The sequence below is a fragment of the Leptonotus elevatus genome, chromosome 13 (genome assembly GCF_054856555.1).
Source record: "Leptonotus elevatus isolate MCC_2025b chromosome 13, RoL_Lele_1.0, whole genome shotgun sequence".
Lineage (NCBI taxonomy): Eukaryota > Metazoa > Chordata > Actinopteri > Syngnathiformes > Syngnathidae > Leptonotus > Leptonotus elevatus.
This window is the reverse complement of record NC_141251.1, coordinates 17,726,727-17,740,920: the sequence shown is the minus strand read 5'-3', so window position 1 is coordinate 17,740,920 and position 14,194 is coordinate 17,726,727. Positions and strand designations below refer to the sequence as shown.

Here is a 14,194-nt window from a genome sequence, read left to right as displayed (position 1 = left end):
CTTCCTCCCTTTCCTTCTCTCTCTACCTCTCCCTCTCTATCTCCCTCCCTCCCCCTCGCTCTCTCTCTCCTTTCCTCCCTCCGTTTCCCTCCCTCTCTCTCTCCTCCTCTCTCTCCCCCTCTCTCTCTCTACCTCTCCCTCCCTCTCTTACTCTCGCTCTCCCTCGATCCCTCTCTCCTACCCTCTCTCTCTCCGACTCCATCCCTCCCTCTCTCGTCCTCCCTCCTTTTCCCTCCCTCCCTTCCCCCCCTCTCTCTCTGCATCCCTCTCTCTCTCCCTCCCTCCCTCTTTCTCCCTTTCCCTTCCCCCCTCTCTCTCCCTCTCTCTTTCTCTCCCTCTCACTCTACCTCTCCCTCTCTCTCTCCCTTCCTTCCTCCCTTTCCTTCTCTCTCTCTCTCCCTCTCCCTCTCTATCTCACTCCCTCCCCCCTCTCTCTCCTTCCCTCCCTCCATTTCCCTCCCTCTCTCTCTCATTCTCCCCATCCCTCTCTCCCCCTCTCTTTCTCTCCCTCTCCCTTTCTCTCCCTCTCCCTTTTTCTCCCTCCCTCTCTCCCTCTCTCTCTCCGACTCCATCCCTCTATCTCTCTCACTCTCCCCCATCCCTCTCTCCCCCTCTCTTTCTCTCCCTCTCCCTTTCTCTCCCTCTCCCTCCCTTTCTCCCTCTCTCTCTCCCTCGATCCCTCTCTCTCTCTCTCTCCGACTCATCCCCCCTCTCTCTCCCTCTCTTTCCCTCTCTCTCTCTCTCTCTCTTTCTCGCTCTTCATATCCACATTAAGTTGTTCAAAGTGGCGTCCTACATAGTTTCCAAGCAGTTACGTAGTTGGCTTGTTTACAAATCCCCCCCTCTTCCACATACTGATGAGTGACTCCCAGTCTGATAGGAAAACAACTCCAAAGAGTTATAGGAAAGAAAATCATCCCCTAATGCAAATCCAATGTTGTGAGTGGCAGGGCGAGCAAAGCCCCTTGATGATATCCGGCTCTGTCTCTCTCACAGAAAGCACGCGGCTGCCAGACAGATGATGAAAATGTGTGACAAGTCTCAAAAATATGACCACCGTGTATTACTTACGTGCACACAGTTGTTACACGTTTGAGGCTGAAAGGTGCGACAAACGAGTACAACTGAGACAACTGATTACAACGGTCCCAGTTATAGCAAAAAAGAGCAACGTAACTATGGCCAAAGAAGAGGAAATGGAAATTGTGACCAAGGGATACGGCACACACATCTCTGTCCTGGCTAATCAGTATATCAGGGATAGACAACTGGTGGTAAGCGGGCCACATTCGGCCCCCAATCACACTCTAAGTATCCCGTTGATTTTTTTTTTTTAAACCCAAAATAATCTTCAAAAATGCTGGTGAATAATTAGTATTTTCCATGAAAAAACACGGTAAATCTGGAAAAAGAAATCTTGGTTAAAAAAAAGAAAAAAGAAAAATACCCATATATATATATATATATATATATATATATATATATATATATATATATATAACTTAACTTGATTAGTTATGCAGTATCATTTTGTAATGTCATAGAATTCCAATTATTTATTTGGGGACCTTTAGCAGATATGAGATTAAAATAGATTAATTAATTAAAAATCCTGTAGTTAATTAGATGAATCATCTGACAGCACTAGTTTTAAGTTGTAATATTCACCATTAGGTGGCAAAAATGGCTTAGTTTTGCTTACACCAGGTCTCTTACAGCCCTATACTACAATATGAGTTGGCCTAATGCTTTTTTGAAATGTTCAAATGATATGCAGCAGAACCAACATAGAATAAATGGATTTTTCTGTAAAAATGCGCAAGGTGAATTGGTTAGCTGTTTAGCAGTTTTGTGCTGTCATTGAATGGTACACAGTAAATTCTGTTGAGTAAATTTGACTCTTCTTCGAGTAAATTTTACTCTATTTAGAGTGGGACCAAATAGACTCAACTTAGAGTAGGCTAATATTTACAATTGGAAAAGAGTAAAATAAAGAATTGGAAGAAAAAAAATCACTCAAGGGTACTAACTCACAAACTTCAGCTTAGGAGACTACCACCTGAGCTATGCCCCTCCTACTGTTTGCTTATCTCCAAGAGGAGACCAAAAACAACAAGAGACCAAAAAATGTTTGGGGTCTCTTGGAATTAGGAAGATTCCAGCTGACACGAGTGATATACTAACACACAGGGAGCGAAAGGTTGAGTTTGTTCCTCAACCCCTCTAAATAGAGTCAAAATCTACAGAATTTACTGTGCAATTTATGCAAGAGAGCCCTTTGCAACAAGGGAAAAATAAAATCAAAGTATGTGGGTTTTTTATTCCCTTCAAACCCTTTGTTGTTGATTTAGAATAAAGGTCTTTTACACATGCATTACAAACAAATAAATATATTAAGAGCACTTATTTTGTCCATATTTAAAATGGCAAATTGTGTGTGGTCCTGTGTGGCCCCCAGTAGCACTGATGAATAATTGTGGCCCTCTCCAGCATCCCTGCTGTATACCATCCAACAATTTTCCATGCTTGTCCTCATTAGGGATGCAGGTGAGCTGGAGCTTCTTGGACTGGAACACATAGCAACCAACCAGGAAGTAACCATTAACTCCCACATTCACACCTTGGGACAATTTAGAATGATCAGAGAACCAAACATGCACATTTTCGGAATGTGGCAGCAAGCCGGAGTACTGGAGAGACCCCACGCAAGTATGAGGAAAAACACCACACAGGAAGGCCGAAGCCAAGATTCGAACCCAATTTCAGAACTGATGTGCTAACACTCAGTACAAACCTATATTGTACTGTACTGTATGTGCATTACAATTACAAATTGTAAATAGCATGTAGTCAAAACATGATGGCCAGGGAGAATATGACCAAGAAGATCTCTAATAAACACCCTGTTCTAAAGGCATTAAAAACAAGATTTAGCTGAGATTGCATTAAATTAACTTGGATGATTTAACAGGACAAAGCAGCTACGGCAGTACGACAGTGAACCATCAGGCAAGGTTGAGTAGTTTTATTTTTACCTTAGTTTTATTATACGATGGTTAACTTTACTCACATAGCAAAAATTGTACAAATTAATTGACTTTACATCATTTCCCATGGGGAAAATTGCTTGAAAATGCATATAAACTGGAGGTCAAATGGCATTGTGGAGCTATTAGACTTTAGAAGTTCCATTGAACTTCCATTTCTATCCGTTGCATCAGTATTCTGCAACCTTTAACCTTGCCTCACATCCTCCTCACTCGTCTGCAAGTAATTTCTAAATGAACATTTTGCGCAAAGAGGTGAAAAGGGAGTAGGACAAAGCAAGACGCCAGTCAGGGCTCATTTCAATAAACGATCGCCTGGCCCCCACCTGAAGTTTTGGTCAAAAATGAAAACTCGTTAGCATTGATCCTGGCTCGCAACTCCATTGAGCTGCGGTCCCCATTGTGGCCTGACAGACATGTAGAGGTGGAAGGGAGGAGACAGCTTTTGGCAGGAACTTTTGTAAGAGGATAGATACCGAGAAAGCTGAGAAGCGAGAGCAGAATAGTGAAAGTAAGGAGGAAGGCTGGACAGGTGAAACGTTAAGGTCATTTAACGTTTTTAATGTTGTGTTTTATAGCACAAACTAAAATATTAGAAGCACACATATTGGATTTGGGATGATGCATACATCACTGAAAACTCCCCAGTCTTTCCCCCAGTGTTTTAAAGACCATGTGGGCCACCAAGATTTTCTTCCAAGCAACCCCACCCAGGTTAAGTGTTCTACCCAAAACCCGTCAACGAACAATAATAGTAATTTCTGGATGATGTTTGTTACTCCCCCTAAGCTTATAAGGGAAGTTTGTTTTTTTAACTATAGGCTACATGTTGTGGCAGGTGAGTGTACATTAGCATTATGTAATTGTATCTGTGAGGAGAGTGGCTGGATGAGGAAGAAGAAGAGCAAATTAGAGTGCATCACAAGGTGGGGGCTGTCATTGGGATTTAGAAATATAGCCAGGACATTTGGAGGTGGCTCGCCAAGGAAACTGTAGATGGGGCAATTATAGCAACATTATCTTCTCCACAAGCAAACAATCCTCACGGAGAGGTGTAAATATTTTAGATGCAGGGATTCACAAGCAGAAATTATAGCGCTGCAACCAGAAGCTCATGATCACTCTAGGAAGAGGGTTGGAAACTGGGTGTAGGACAAAATATCAATATCGTATTAAATTGGACAGTAAACCCAAAATTTTGCTTCTTGGCTGAAGATGAGTCATGAATGGATATTTTGGGATGACAATGAGTCAAATCATACTTTGAAAACTACAAAGTTTTGGGGTTTTTTTCCTAAAAAAAATCATACTGGAAGGTTCAAAACAAAACACACAACAATCCCATCACACCCCTAGTATTCAGTATATGCATTGATATCTCATAGTATAGCACCATTACTGCAGCGTCATACTATTAATTGAATTTTTAATGCGATGTGATGTGAACCTCAGCTTTCTCTTCAATGCCCTAAAAAATCTGTATCCAAACCCACATGTTCTTTTACATTGTCTTGTTTTGTTTTAAACTCATCCACTACATGCAACTGAGTGAAGACAACACTGTTGAAGCCAATGGTTGCTACTTCTCTACTGCTTTAATAAGTCACAAGCCAAAATCCTGAATAATGAATAGGGCGAGTACCGACACTAGGTATCATATCAGACAGATACTAGTATCAGTTTTATGATCGGGAACTAGAACGTGGAAATTAAAAGAATAGAAAGGGAAAATGCTATATTGGGATATCCTGTATATGAAATTATGTATTTTTTGGCAATTTTATGTACCAAAAGTACTACTGGTATCTGTATTAAGTATCAGTATAGGTGACTACTCATACTGGCACATCCCTAAACATAAATATTAAATATATATGTCACAGGTTAGTCAAACTAGTAAACATTTTTACATTTTTACATAACATTTTTCGTGCTTAAAAAACATTGGCAAGACAAAAATCACTTAGCAGGAAATGCTCAACAAATTACATCATGGCAGGCAGGCGCAGTTTGCCTTGCACCGTTTTGTGCAAACATGGGCTCAAAAAAGGCAAAACTACAATTAAATTTGGTGAACATTTCATTGTGTTTCCATTGGAATAGATTTTAAAAAATCTTTAAAATTACCTAGCATTGTTTTTTAGGGGGCCTTACGTATCAAAAGGACTAGTGGTATTGGTATTTGGTATCAGTGAAAAAAAGTGGTATCGAACATCCCTAATAAAGAACATACTGTTTTGAGCTGGTGATTGACAGCTGCGGTGAACACAGTCTGATGTTCCCAAGATGAGATAGGCGCTATAATTTGACATTTATTTACAGCTCTTCTAAATATTAGTAGTAGAAAGAGTGACCACTACAGCGTCAGTGGCTTTTTTAAACACCCATGTGACCCGGCCTAAGTGGCCATTTTACCCAGTCAAATAGTCCTCAGGTCTCATTTGGGCAGCTCCCATCAGCACAGAATTCCAATGGGGAGCGATGCGTTGACAGAGTGCACATGCAGCAAGAGTAACAAATGCTTACAAGCTTAACAGAGCCTAACGCGGAGCTGTCAGCTGCCTTCTCCTGTCTCCAATTTCCTATATCTCATCCACCTCTTTGCCACCTTCTCCCTCCTCCAAGGATGCAAATGTTGAGGAGTGATGAGCTAAAATGAAGCTCAACAAGTGTGGGAAGCCTGAAGACAACCACAGGGGGGGTCACAAGAGTCCTGATGGCACATTTAATCTGCTATTAGGAGTCCTGCGGCAACAAAAGTGACAAGCTAACTAGTTTGGCCCGGAAACAATTGATTTCCGGAGCAGTAAAAGTATCATTCCCGCAAAGGGGCACTGCATGAAACAGTGAGTAGGACGTGCGTGACATCCATCATCGCTCAGTTAAATGGACAGGAAGAGCTTTTTAAACGCTTTGTATGTAATAGTGTCTATGTATAAGCTCATTCATTGGAGGTGATATGATCCCTCGATGTGCCTTGTGAGGTGGAAGAGGAGATTACAGCAGCGCACTTCTATAATTACCTCTCATCTCTCAGCCGCTGCTCTCAAACACAACAGGGAACGCCAGGCAGGCTACCGCACGCACAGCGCAACGCTCGGCAAGCACAATGTAGCAGGCTGAGGGGGATTATTTTGAGAGGGTTTTATTTCACTTCAACGTTGATTTGAGAACACCCACACTGCCTTTAAGTAACACAGGTTAGCAGCAAGAGCGCACACACTCAGCCAAACACACAAGTTGCTTGCAAGTAAGAATGACTCACCTGAAGCTACCCTTCCCACACAAAATCCCACTTAATAATCCATTCTCACAAGTATTCTTGTGCTGTATAGTTTTTTTGTGTGCGCGTAGAAGCCTTGACAGAAAAGCACCTGTCACAGTATGAACACACACTGCCTATTATGGCAACAGGATAACTCTTCAAATTATCAATACATAGCCTTTTGTAAGTAGACTATAATTGTCAGAATCTTGTTTAAAGAGTGTTGACATTCTGCTGTTTCAATTTAATTATAACTGTTTTGATTTTAGTTATAACTGTTTAGATTTAGTCATAACTGCTTTAATTTCCTCAGCAAAGCTTGAATAATGTGACGGAACGTTTGAAGATTCTTCTTTCCTATTCCCACGTAATTAGCCATCTGTTTCGGGGGAGAAAATGTGTTATAAAGTATTCCTTTGTAAAGTTGTGTTTGCTTTAAGGGAGCCAGGTTGTCTGAACCTACTATATTTCCACATCAATCGGCCATCTGTCCATGTGTATTGAGTACTGTCTGGGACTTAGGAGCGGCACTGGAGAGGGGCGGGGCTTAAGGTCCAGCAAAGGAGGAAGAGGAAGGGGAGGGGTTTTCTGGGGGCTGCTATGCTGAGAGTATAAGACAACTACAAGTGGGAGGGGACACACACACAAGGAGGAACGACAGTGATTTGACTGTATCTTGTCTGTGTCCAGAAATTTCTGTAAAATAAATCCTTCGAAGGACCTGTTTCACCACCGATCTCCAGTCTGATTTTACGAACACGCGGAAAACACAAGGATCGTTTTCAAACAAGAGTCAGTTCAAAACGTCACATTTCAACATTGACATTTTTTATGACAATCATAAACCGTCGTGAACAACATCACGTCGTATGGTTTCAACGCATAAGTGGCTGATCAGCCTAACACGCAGCTTCAATTGTGTCTTCATCTTTAGTGGAGTGGAGCAAGCCTTGACTTTGTACTCTCAACAATAAGACAACAAAGAAGTGGTGGTGATGTATCTAATCTAAGTTAACTCTCGCACGTGCACTCTAAAAAGAGAATTGTTGAACCAATTGAAGATTACAAATTGAATTGTTGACCAATTAAAACAAATTTTAATAATTGGTTCAAATGGTAAAACACATGATTGAATGGAGCTCATCCAAAGTGAATATATTAAGTTAAATGCTAAATAAACTTCACTTTGGATTAACTTCATTCAGTCATGTGTTACCACTTGAAGCAATTTTTTTAAATAGTTGGTTCCAAGGTTATTTTAGGTCATGGAAAGTAACGAAGAAACTAAAATTTAATAAAAAAAACAATTTTGTTAACGGAATGAAATAAAAATGAAAACTAACTGAAACTATATTTTATGTTTACAAAACAAAAACTAAAACTAACTATAATTTTAGCGAAAATGTTTTTCGCTTTAGTCTTTGGTAATTAATTTAATATGAGCCTTTGGGGATATTTGAAATGTGATTTTAAGTATAATTAGTTCAATATTAACCGGAGTTAGTAGGTCGCACAGAAGTGATGTCATCTAGCAGCAGCCAATAGAAAAGCACCTTCAGATGACGTCGCAAATTTCATTTAACTCAGCCAAAATGCAAAGCTAGGTAAGAAATGTGTTTCTTTGTTCATTTTACCATGGTGTTTATTAAATAATGTGCACAAGTAATACGCATTTAAAAAAAAGAAAAAAAAAGAAAAAAACTTAAACAGTAAAATCGGAAGTGTAAATTTAACTCCCATATTGTTAAATTTAACACTTTCCCTGACTTTATATAGTTCTCACCAGTTCCGTGTTAAATTTACACTTCCAAAAGTGTAAAAATGTAACTCTTTAATAGAGTTATTTGATACATAAAAGTGAACTTTTTACACTTTAAAGTATTATCTACTTTCACCTATCAGTGTTATATTTTCACATTATCTGTGTTATTTATTAACACTCAAAAGTGTTATTTCATTTTTTGGTGTTAATTTCTCACAGTTTTGTTGTTACTTTTAACCACATAGTGGTATTTTCATTTTTTGGGGTGTTAATTTCTCACAGTTTTAGTGTTACTTCTTGACAAGTTTTTATTTTGCAACCCAAATAGAGACAGTGAGACTCGAACCTAGTACCTACTCATTTGGGGGACAACAAGTACGCCACGAGATAATAAATGTTCGTTGCCGCAAAATTCTTTCTTGTAGGCCTAGTTTCTGCACTACTCAGTAAATACGAATTGCCGGTACGGCACACTATCCACTTCGTTTTTAGTTTTAAAGAAAAATAATGAACATAAATGACACTACTCGTGAAAATCCGGAACCTTTTTCTACATTAGCTTATGAACAAAATAATTCAAGAACTGTATAATTTCATCCTTACCTTATAAAACCAAATAAACCAGACCCAGAGTTGTCCTTAAAATCCAGGGGAAAACGCAGCAGGAGAAAAGAGCCCGGATGTATAAGGTAACTCAGCCTGAAATAACACCACACGTAGAGTTTTTTAACACCCAGTAACTCAAAATATTTAACACTAGATGTTTAACTCAATTTAACACTACAGAGTTTGCTGTTAATATTGAAACTAACTAAAATGAAACTCAAACTTAGCATTAGATAACAATAACTAAAACTAATAAAAAGTAACAGAACCACCCTGAAAACGAATTAAAACTAAATTAAAAAAACTCAAAACGAAGTAAAAACAAACTAAAATGAAAATTCCAAAACTATAATAACCATGGTTGGTTCAACAATTCTCTTTTTAGAGTGTAGATCTGGCCCACACACTCTACCCTCAAAAAACAAAAGCAGAAACTAACTTTCTTCTAAAATTTCTAAACATTCTTAAAATTGTGACAGGCTGTTACTGTAGATTATAATGCAGATAAGGGTGTGTCATAGCGAGGGTAATCAGATGTCCTGTTTTGGCCGGGACAGTTCTGGGATTTTAGTCTTGGGTCCCGCATCCCCGGCGAATTTCGCCAACGTCATTGTTTTGTCCTGATATTACGCAGGTTTTATTGCCATGTGTAAGTCAATCACACCGTTGTCATAACGATTCATACGATAAATCCATTAAAAGGGAATTTAACTGTTAATTCCTTCCTATTTAATTCCAAATTTAGGGTTGCGTTGCCATTCGCTTCCGCATCTGGTTTGTAGCAGGCAACAGGCATTGACCGGAACTAGAACTACTTCCTGCTTTCACGTCTACGAATCATGGGAAATGTAGTCCTACTGCAGTCACCACTTGTCCGTCAGACAACACAACCTGAGCAGTATATTTCCAATGTTACAATGCATGCCTGGCGCGAGATAAACGGCACAGCCTGCTTCCACTAGCTGCTGTCGGGACAAAGCAAAAAAAAGCACAAGTGAGCATGGCGTACAACTGCAGCGTTTTTTTTTTTTTGCTGGCTCTCCTAAAGGTCAGAAATAATGTAAGTAGGATGTGTGCTAATCAGCGTTAGCGATAATAGCTCAGCGCATCGACAGCCAACAGCTCCAAAATGCCACCTAAATCTCTAATGTCACCTTTCCATTACCTGGTAACATGTCCGCCACATTACATGTGCTTAAGTCTAGTCTACTGTAAATCTGTTCATCTATGATGAGAGCAGCGCAGCCAAGAAACACATGACCAGTCTGTCTGTTGTTGACACCACTGCGCCATTTACTGGCCCTGTCGCCCTGTCGCGAACTGCAGCTTCTACTGGAGCTACTTAAGAAGCGCTGTTTTGAGTGGACTGGACGCTACTTTCTGCCTGTTGAATCTGGGGTCCAGTAAATCAAGGTTCAACTGGAGAATGACCCCCACCCCCACCCACAATTATCTGTTAGTGTAATTTAAAGCCCCTTAAATGACACTATCCCTGTGGAGCAAGGGGGGGCAGCTGCCTTGGCTGCCATGTCTTCTCTCTGTAAAGCCAGAGGTGCATTCAGGCATAAGGTGGGAACGCTGCTGAGGCAGATGGCACTCAACAGCGCTCACATTAGCCGGGAGGGCTGAGGGCTATGACCTCAGGAGGCTGCACGGAGGGAAAGCATCCCACGAGAGAGATGTTTGCTCACTGGGGGGGATGCACAGGTACGCTCACACGGCACACCATTAAATGAGTCGGGAAACGGCAATAACGGGATTCCTCATCCCGTGAGGATTCACATTTTTCGTCTGTTCCCCATACATAATAAAGAATACAAAAGTGTACACAGATGTACTGTATATCACTTAAGACAATTATGATCTCAAACATTTACACTTAAGAGAGCCACAAAAAAAGATGGAAAAAAACTGCACAATATCTGCATATGTTGTGATAAATAAAAGAAAAAAGAAAAATATTTCTTCCTACATCATTTTTCAGCATTCATATCCAATTTCAGAGGTAACATTTTTTTTTAGTCCATAAATAAAAAGCTTCAGGCGATTAATGCATGGCAAGCTAAAGTGTAAAAAAAAAAATTAAAATAATTCCAGGCATCTCATCATTTATCTCAGTACAAACCAAAGCAACGTGCCCCCTTCCACCCCACCCCACGACTCAGCCTGGTCAGCAACAATTCGAATCACAGCAATCACCAAAATAACAACCACAAACATGCAACATTGTCATGAGTTGATTCAATATGGTTTCACCATCCTTTCAATCCAATTGTGTTAAAGTCACCATGTCAGGGAAGAAAATAGTGATGGGCATGACTGATCTATTTAGTTGTTTTTTTTAAAGAATTTTATTGATCATCCGATATTTGATTCTAATCGGTTGCTGTGGTTCAGTATTTCATCAATAAAGGAATACTTTCAAACTGGCAGAGGGAGAAACAGGTTTTCTGACTAGATGGGCTGTTCTAAATGAGAAGTAAATCACAAGTGAGTCAAGTTTACAATTTTTCTTTATTATTATTTATCTTTATTTTAATTAATTTGTATTTTGTTGTATTAACCATTTTATTATTATTATTATTATTATTATTATTATTATTATTATTATTATTATTATTAAATTTAAATAAATATTTAAAGACAACTTTTGGATAATTCTTTAATGTCAAGTTTCTACCTTCTTTTTGCTCTTTCGATGTCAACTGACCAGGTCTTATTGACCCAATATGTATTTGTAGATGCAAACAATAACAGTTGAACGAGCATGTTGCAGCAGATTGTCTACTCACAGTACAATGAGCCAGAGGGGCACTTCCGGTAGCCGCTATGCAAACCAAAAGCAAAAAGCCTTTGTCCCGAAAGCTTGTATGGCCACAAGCTTTGGATCGTACGGCCGACAGTCTGCAAAGCCACACAGACCAAACGCTGACAGGCTTTGTTCAAGAGTTATAATAGTGACAGGTTAGCAAATGTGATGCATTTGAACGATTTATTTTAGAAGTCCAATGAGTGTGAATTTTTGGGTGAATTTGTGCCCCAGTCGTTTGACAAGGAATTTAATCAAGGGGTGTCAAACCTGGGCCACATGCCAGTTTGTGTTTCCTTCCTTCATATTGTGAATCAGAATAAATGTTTTATTGCCTCTTCATTTCACATTTACACAACAAATTGCTGAATAACTATCAGTCAGTAAAAAAATTCCCCCAAAAATTGACATTTATGCTAATTACTTTGGCGGGCCACATAAAATGAGGTGGACCCCCAAACCTTGAGTTTGACACCAGTTATTTAATCAAGAGTGTGTGGAGATGAGCAGTCACCTGCCAACTTCTACATGGATATACAGGTTTGTTTGTTTTTTGTTCTTTAGTGATTTATATTTGCTTGATGTTATTCTGTATTTTTCTGTGAATATTGGGTGTAAGCGCACTGTTTAATAAGATTTACATTATTTCGTATTGCAAATTGCATTGTTGTGGTTTTAGGATTCAGTTCTTTACAGACTGAAGGTATTAATCACAAGGTTTCTAAGTAATTTATGGCTTGAATTTCATTCAGGATAAACACAACACTAAAATAAATATTTGTTGATTTTTCCCAAACAAAGAAATGTACCAAAATGCCCATCCCCAATATTTAATCAATTAATTGATTTAAACTCACTCAAGGGTCGGGTGAGCAGGAGCTGATTTTGGAGATGAGGTAGCACCTTGGACTTGTCGCCATGAACCAATAGGATGCCAACTCCACACAGGATGGATTTAAACCCCCAACCTGTTAATTAACCAGCCATTCGACCACCAACCCGCCGTATGTCAATAAAACAGTTACTTGTGCAACACAGGTATGAGCGTGCAGCCACCTGTATAGTTAGTTAAAAGGACCTACTGAAAACATATTGAATCATATTTATATCACACGACACCCGGCGGTAGCCCAAAGGCGGAGATCACTCACCCGTTAGCGGGTCATACGAGCCGTCCAGCTCCCGGGAGTCGGTCAAGCTTTCGCGGTTTTTGCTCTTCATTTTTTTTTAATGGTCTTCCTATGAGCGCACCGGGAAGAGGACGGAAACTGTTGGCTGGTCTCCCTGCGTGTGTGACGATACCTGCTTTCAGTTTCTTTTAAGCGAATTGCGTAGGCCTACACCTGTTAACGAGCCGCGTTTGCCGAGCCATGGAGCTTCGAAACACGAAGCGTCTTCTCTCCGTGCGTCTTGCTGCTGAGTGCCGTGCGCGCGTCTGCGACCACCCTCGCGAGCATTACGCGCGCGCGCGCACACCACACACAGATATGCGCGCACGAGCGCTACAAAAGCAGTCGGTCCCTCCTTTTCTTGAGAAATGACGGTAAACTCTCACAAACACAGAGAAACATAAATAATGTCCTCATGCTTTGCTAACTGCACGCATTGTTTCCTAACTCATGTATTGTATTTAAAATGTATTTTAGAAAATCTCAAGGCACTAATAAAAAAGTGTACAGTGGTGGCTTGACATACGTGTTTAATTCATTCCCTGACCACTTGTGGTGTGGGATACTTCAAGATTAAATTAAATCAAATTCAACTTTATTGATATAGCACTTATCATATACATGAAAAACTGCAAAAAGAAAACCCACTTCATCCCTGCAACATCACGAACATGCCCGCGTACACACAAACACACAACCTGAAACTGTAAAAAAAATAAAAATAAAAATAAACATGGCGAGACACAGAGAAACCATGTGAGGAAAAGCACCCAAGGGGATCTCATCCACAATGAGCGGGATGACAGCCCACATCCACAGGGAGAGGCGCCATCCCAGTGACACCAGGCCCAGATTGAGCACCGTAGGCCCCGCACAGGGTGGAGCTCCCCGCCCCAGTCTCTGAGGCCCAATGAGCCTCTGTTGATTTAGGGAAACTGCCACTGGCGTGCACAGGTAGACCCCTAGTGGTGCTTACACCCTTGCCCCTCTGCCCTCTCTCAAAAAAAAGTGCCTTTTGGGAAGTTCTTCTTTTTTTTTTTTAATAAACACTGTACTGAGGACAGGTCAATGTTGACACAATATTTTAGAAAAGCTGCATGATTAATTGCGTGTGTAAAAAACACACAATATGCTTCCCCTGCGCGCGCACACCCGATCTAGCTCTCTAGCTCGCTCGCTTCCTTGGACACGTGAACGCTAATTACACACGGTCGCGGTGTGGGACAGACACACACACACACACACACGCATCTCCTTCCCCTTGTTCAAAAGGGGTAGGAGGAAGTAAAAAATGTATCCAGTCCTACCCCGTATTTGTTTTATGTTGATAAAATGATAAGGTAATATAATTCAACAAAAGGAAATGTGCACTTTAACATACGCACATTTGCCAGCGACATATGTACATGAAATTCCATAATACCATAATACATTTATAAATCATATCCTCATACTCACATGTACAATTTTCATTACACCCATACCGATACATCCAAATAAATTACAGCATATGTACATTTTTGACAACTCATGTCT

At 40.2% G+C, this 14,194-nt stretch overlaps 1 protein-coding gene across 2 annotated transcripts in view; it reads right to left on the bottom strand.

Annotated features, from left to right (window-relative positions):
• Positions 1 to 12,936, bottom strand: part of LOC147164079 (A-type potassium channel modulatory protein KCNIP2) — a 123,211-nt gene extending 110,275 nt beyond the window's left edge. For both annotated transcript variants that reach the window (XM_086092338.1, XM_086092343.1), the window contains exon 1: positions 12,641 to 12,936. In XM_086092338.1, the coding sequence (XP_085948464.1) occupies positions 12,641 to 12,710 (70 nt within the window). In that variant the 5' untranslated portion in view covers positions 12,711 to 12,936. The remainder of the gene's footprint in view (positions 1 to 12,640) is intronic.
• Between the last annotated feature and the right edge of the window lie 1,258 nt (positions 12,937 to 14,194).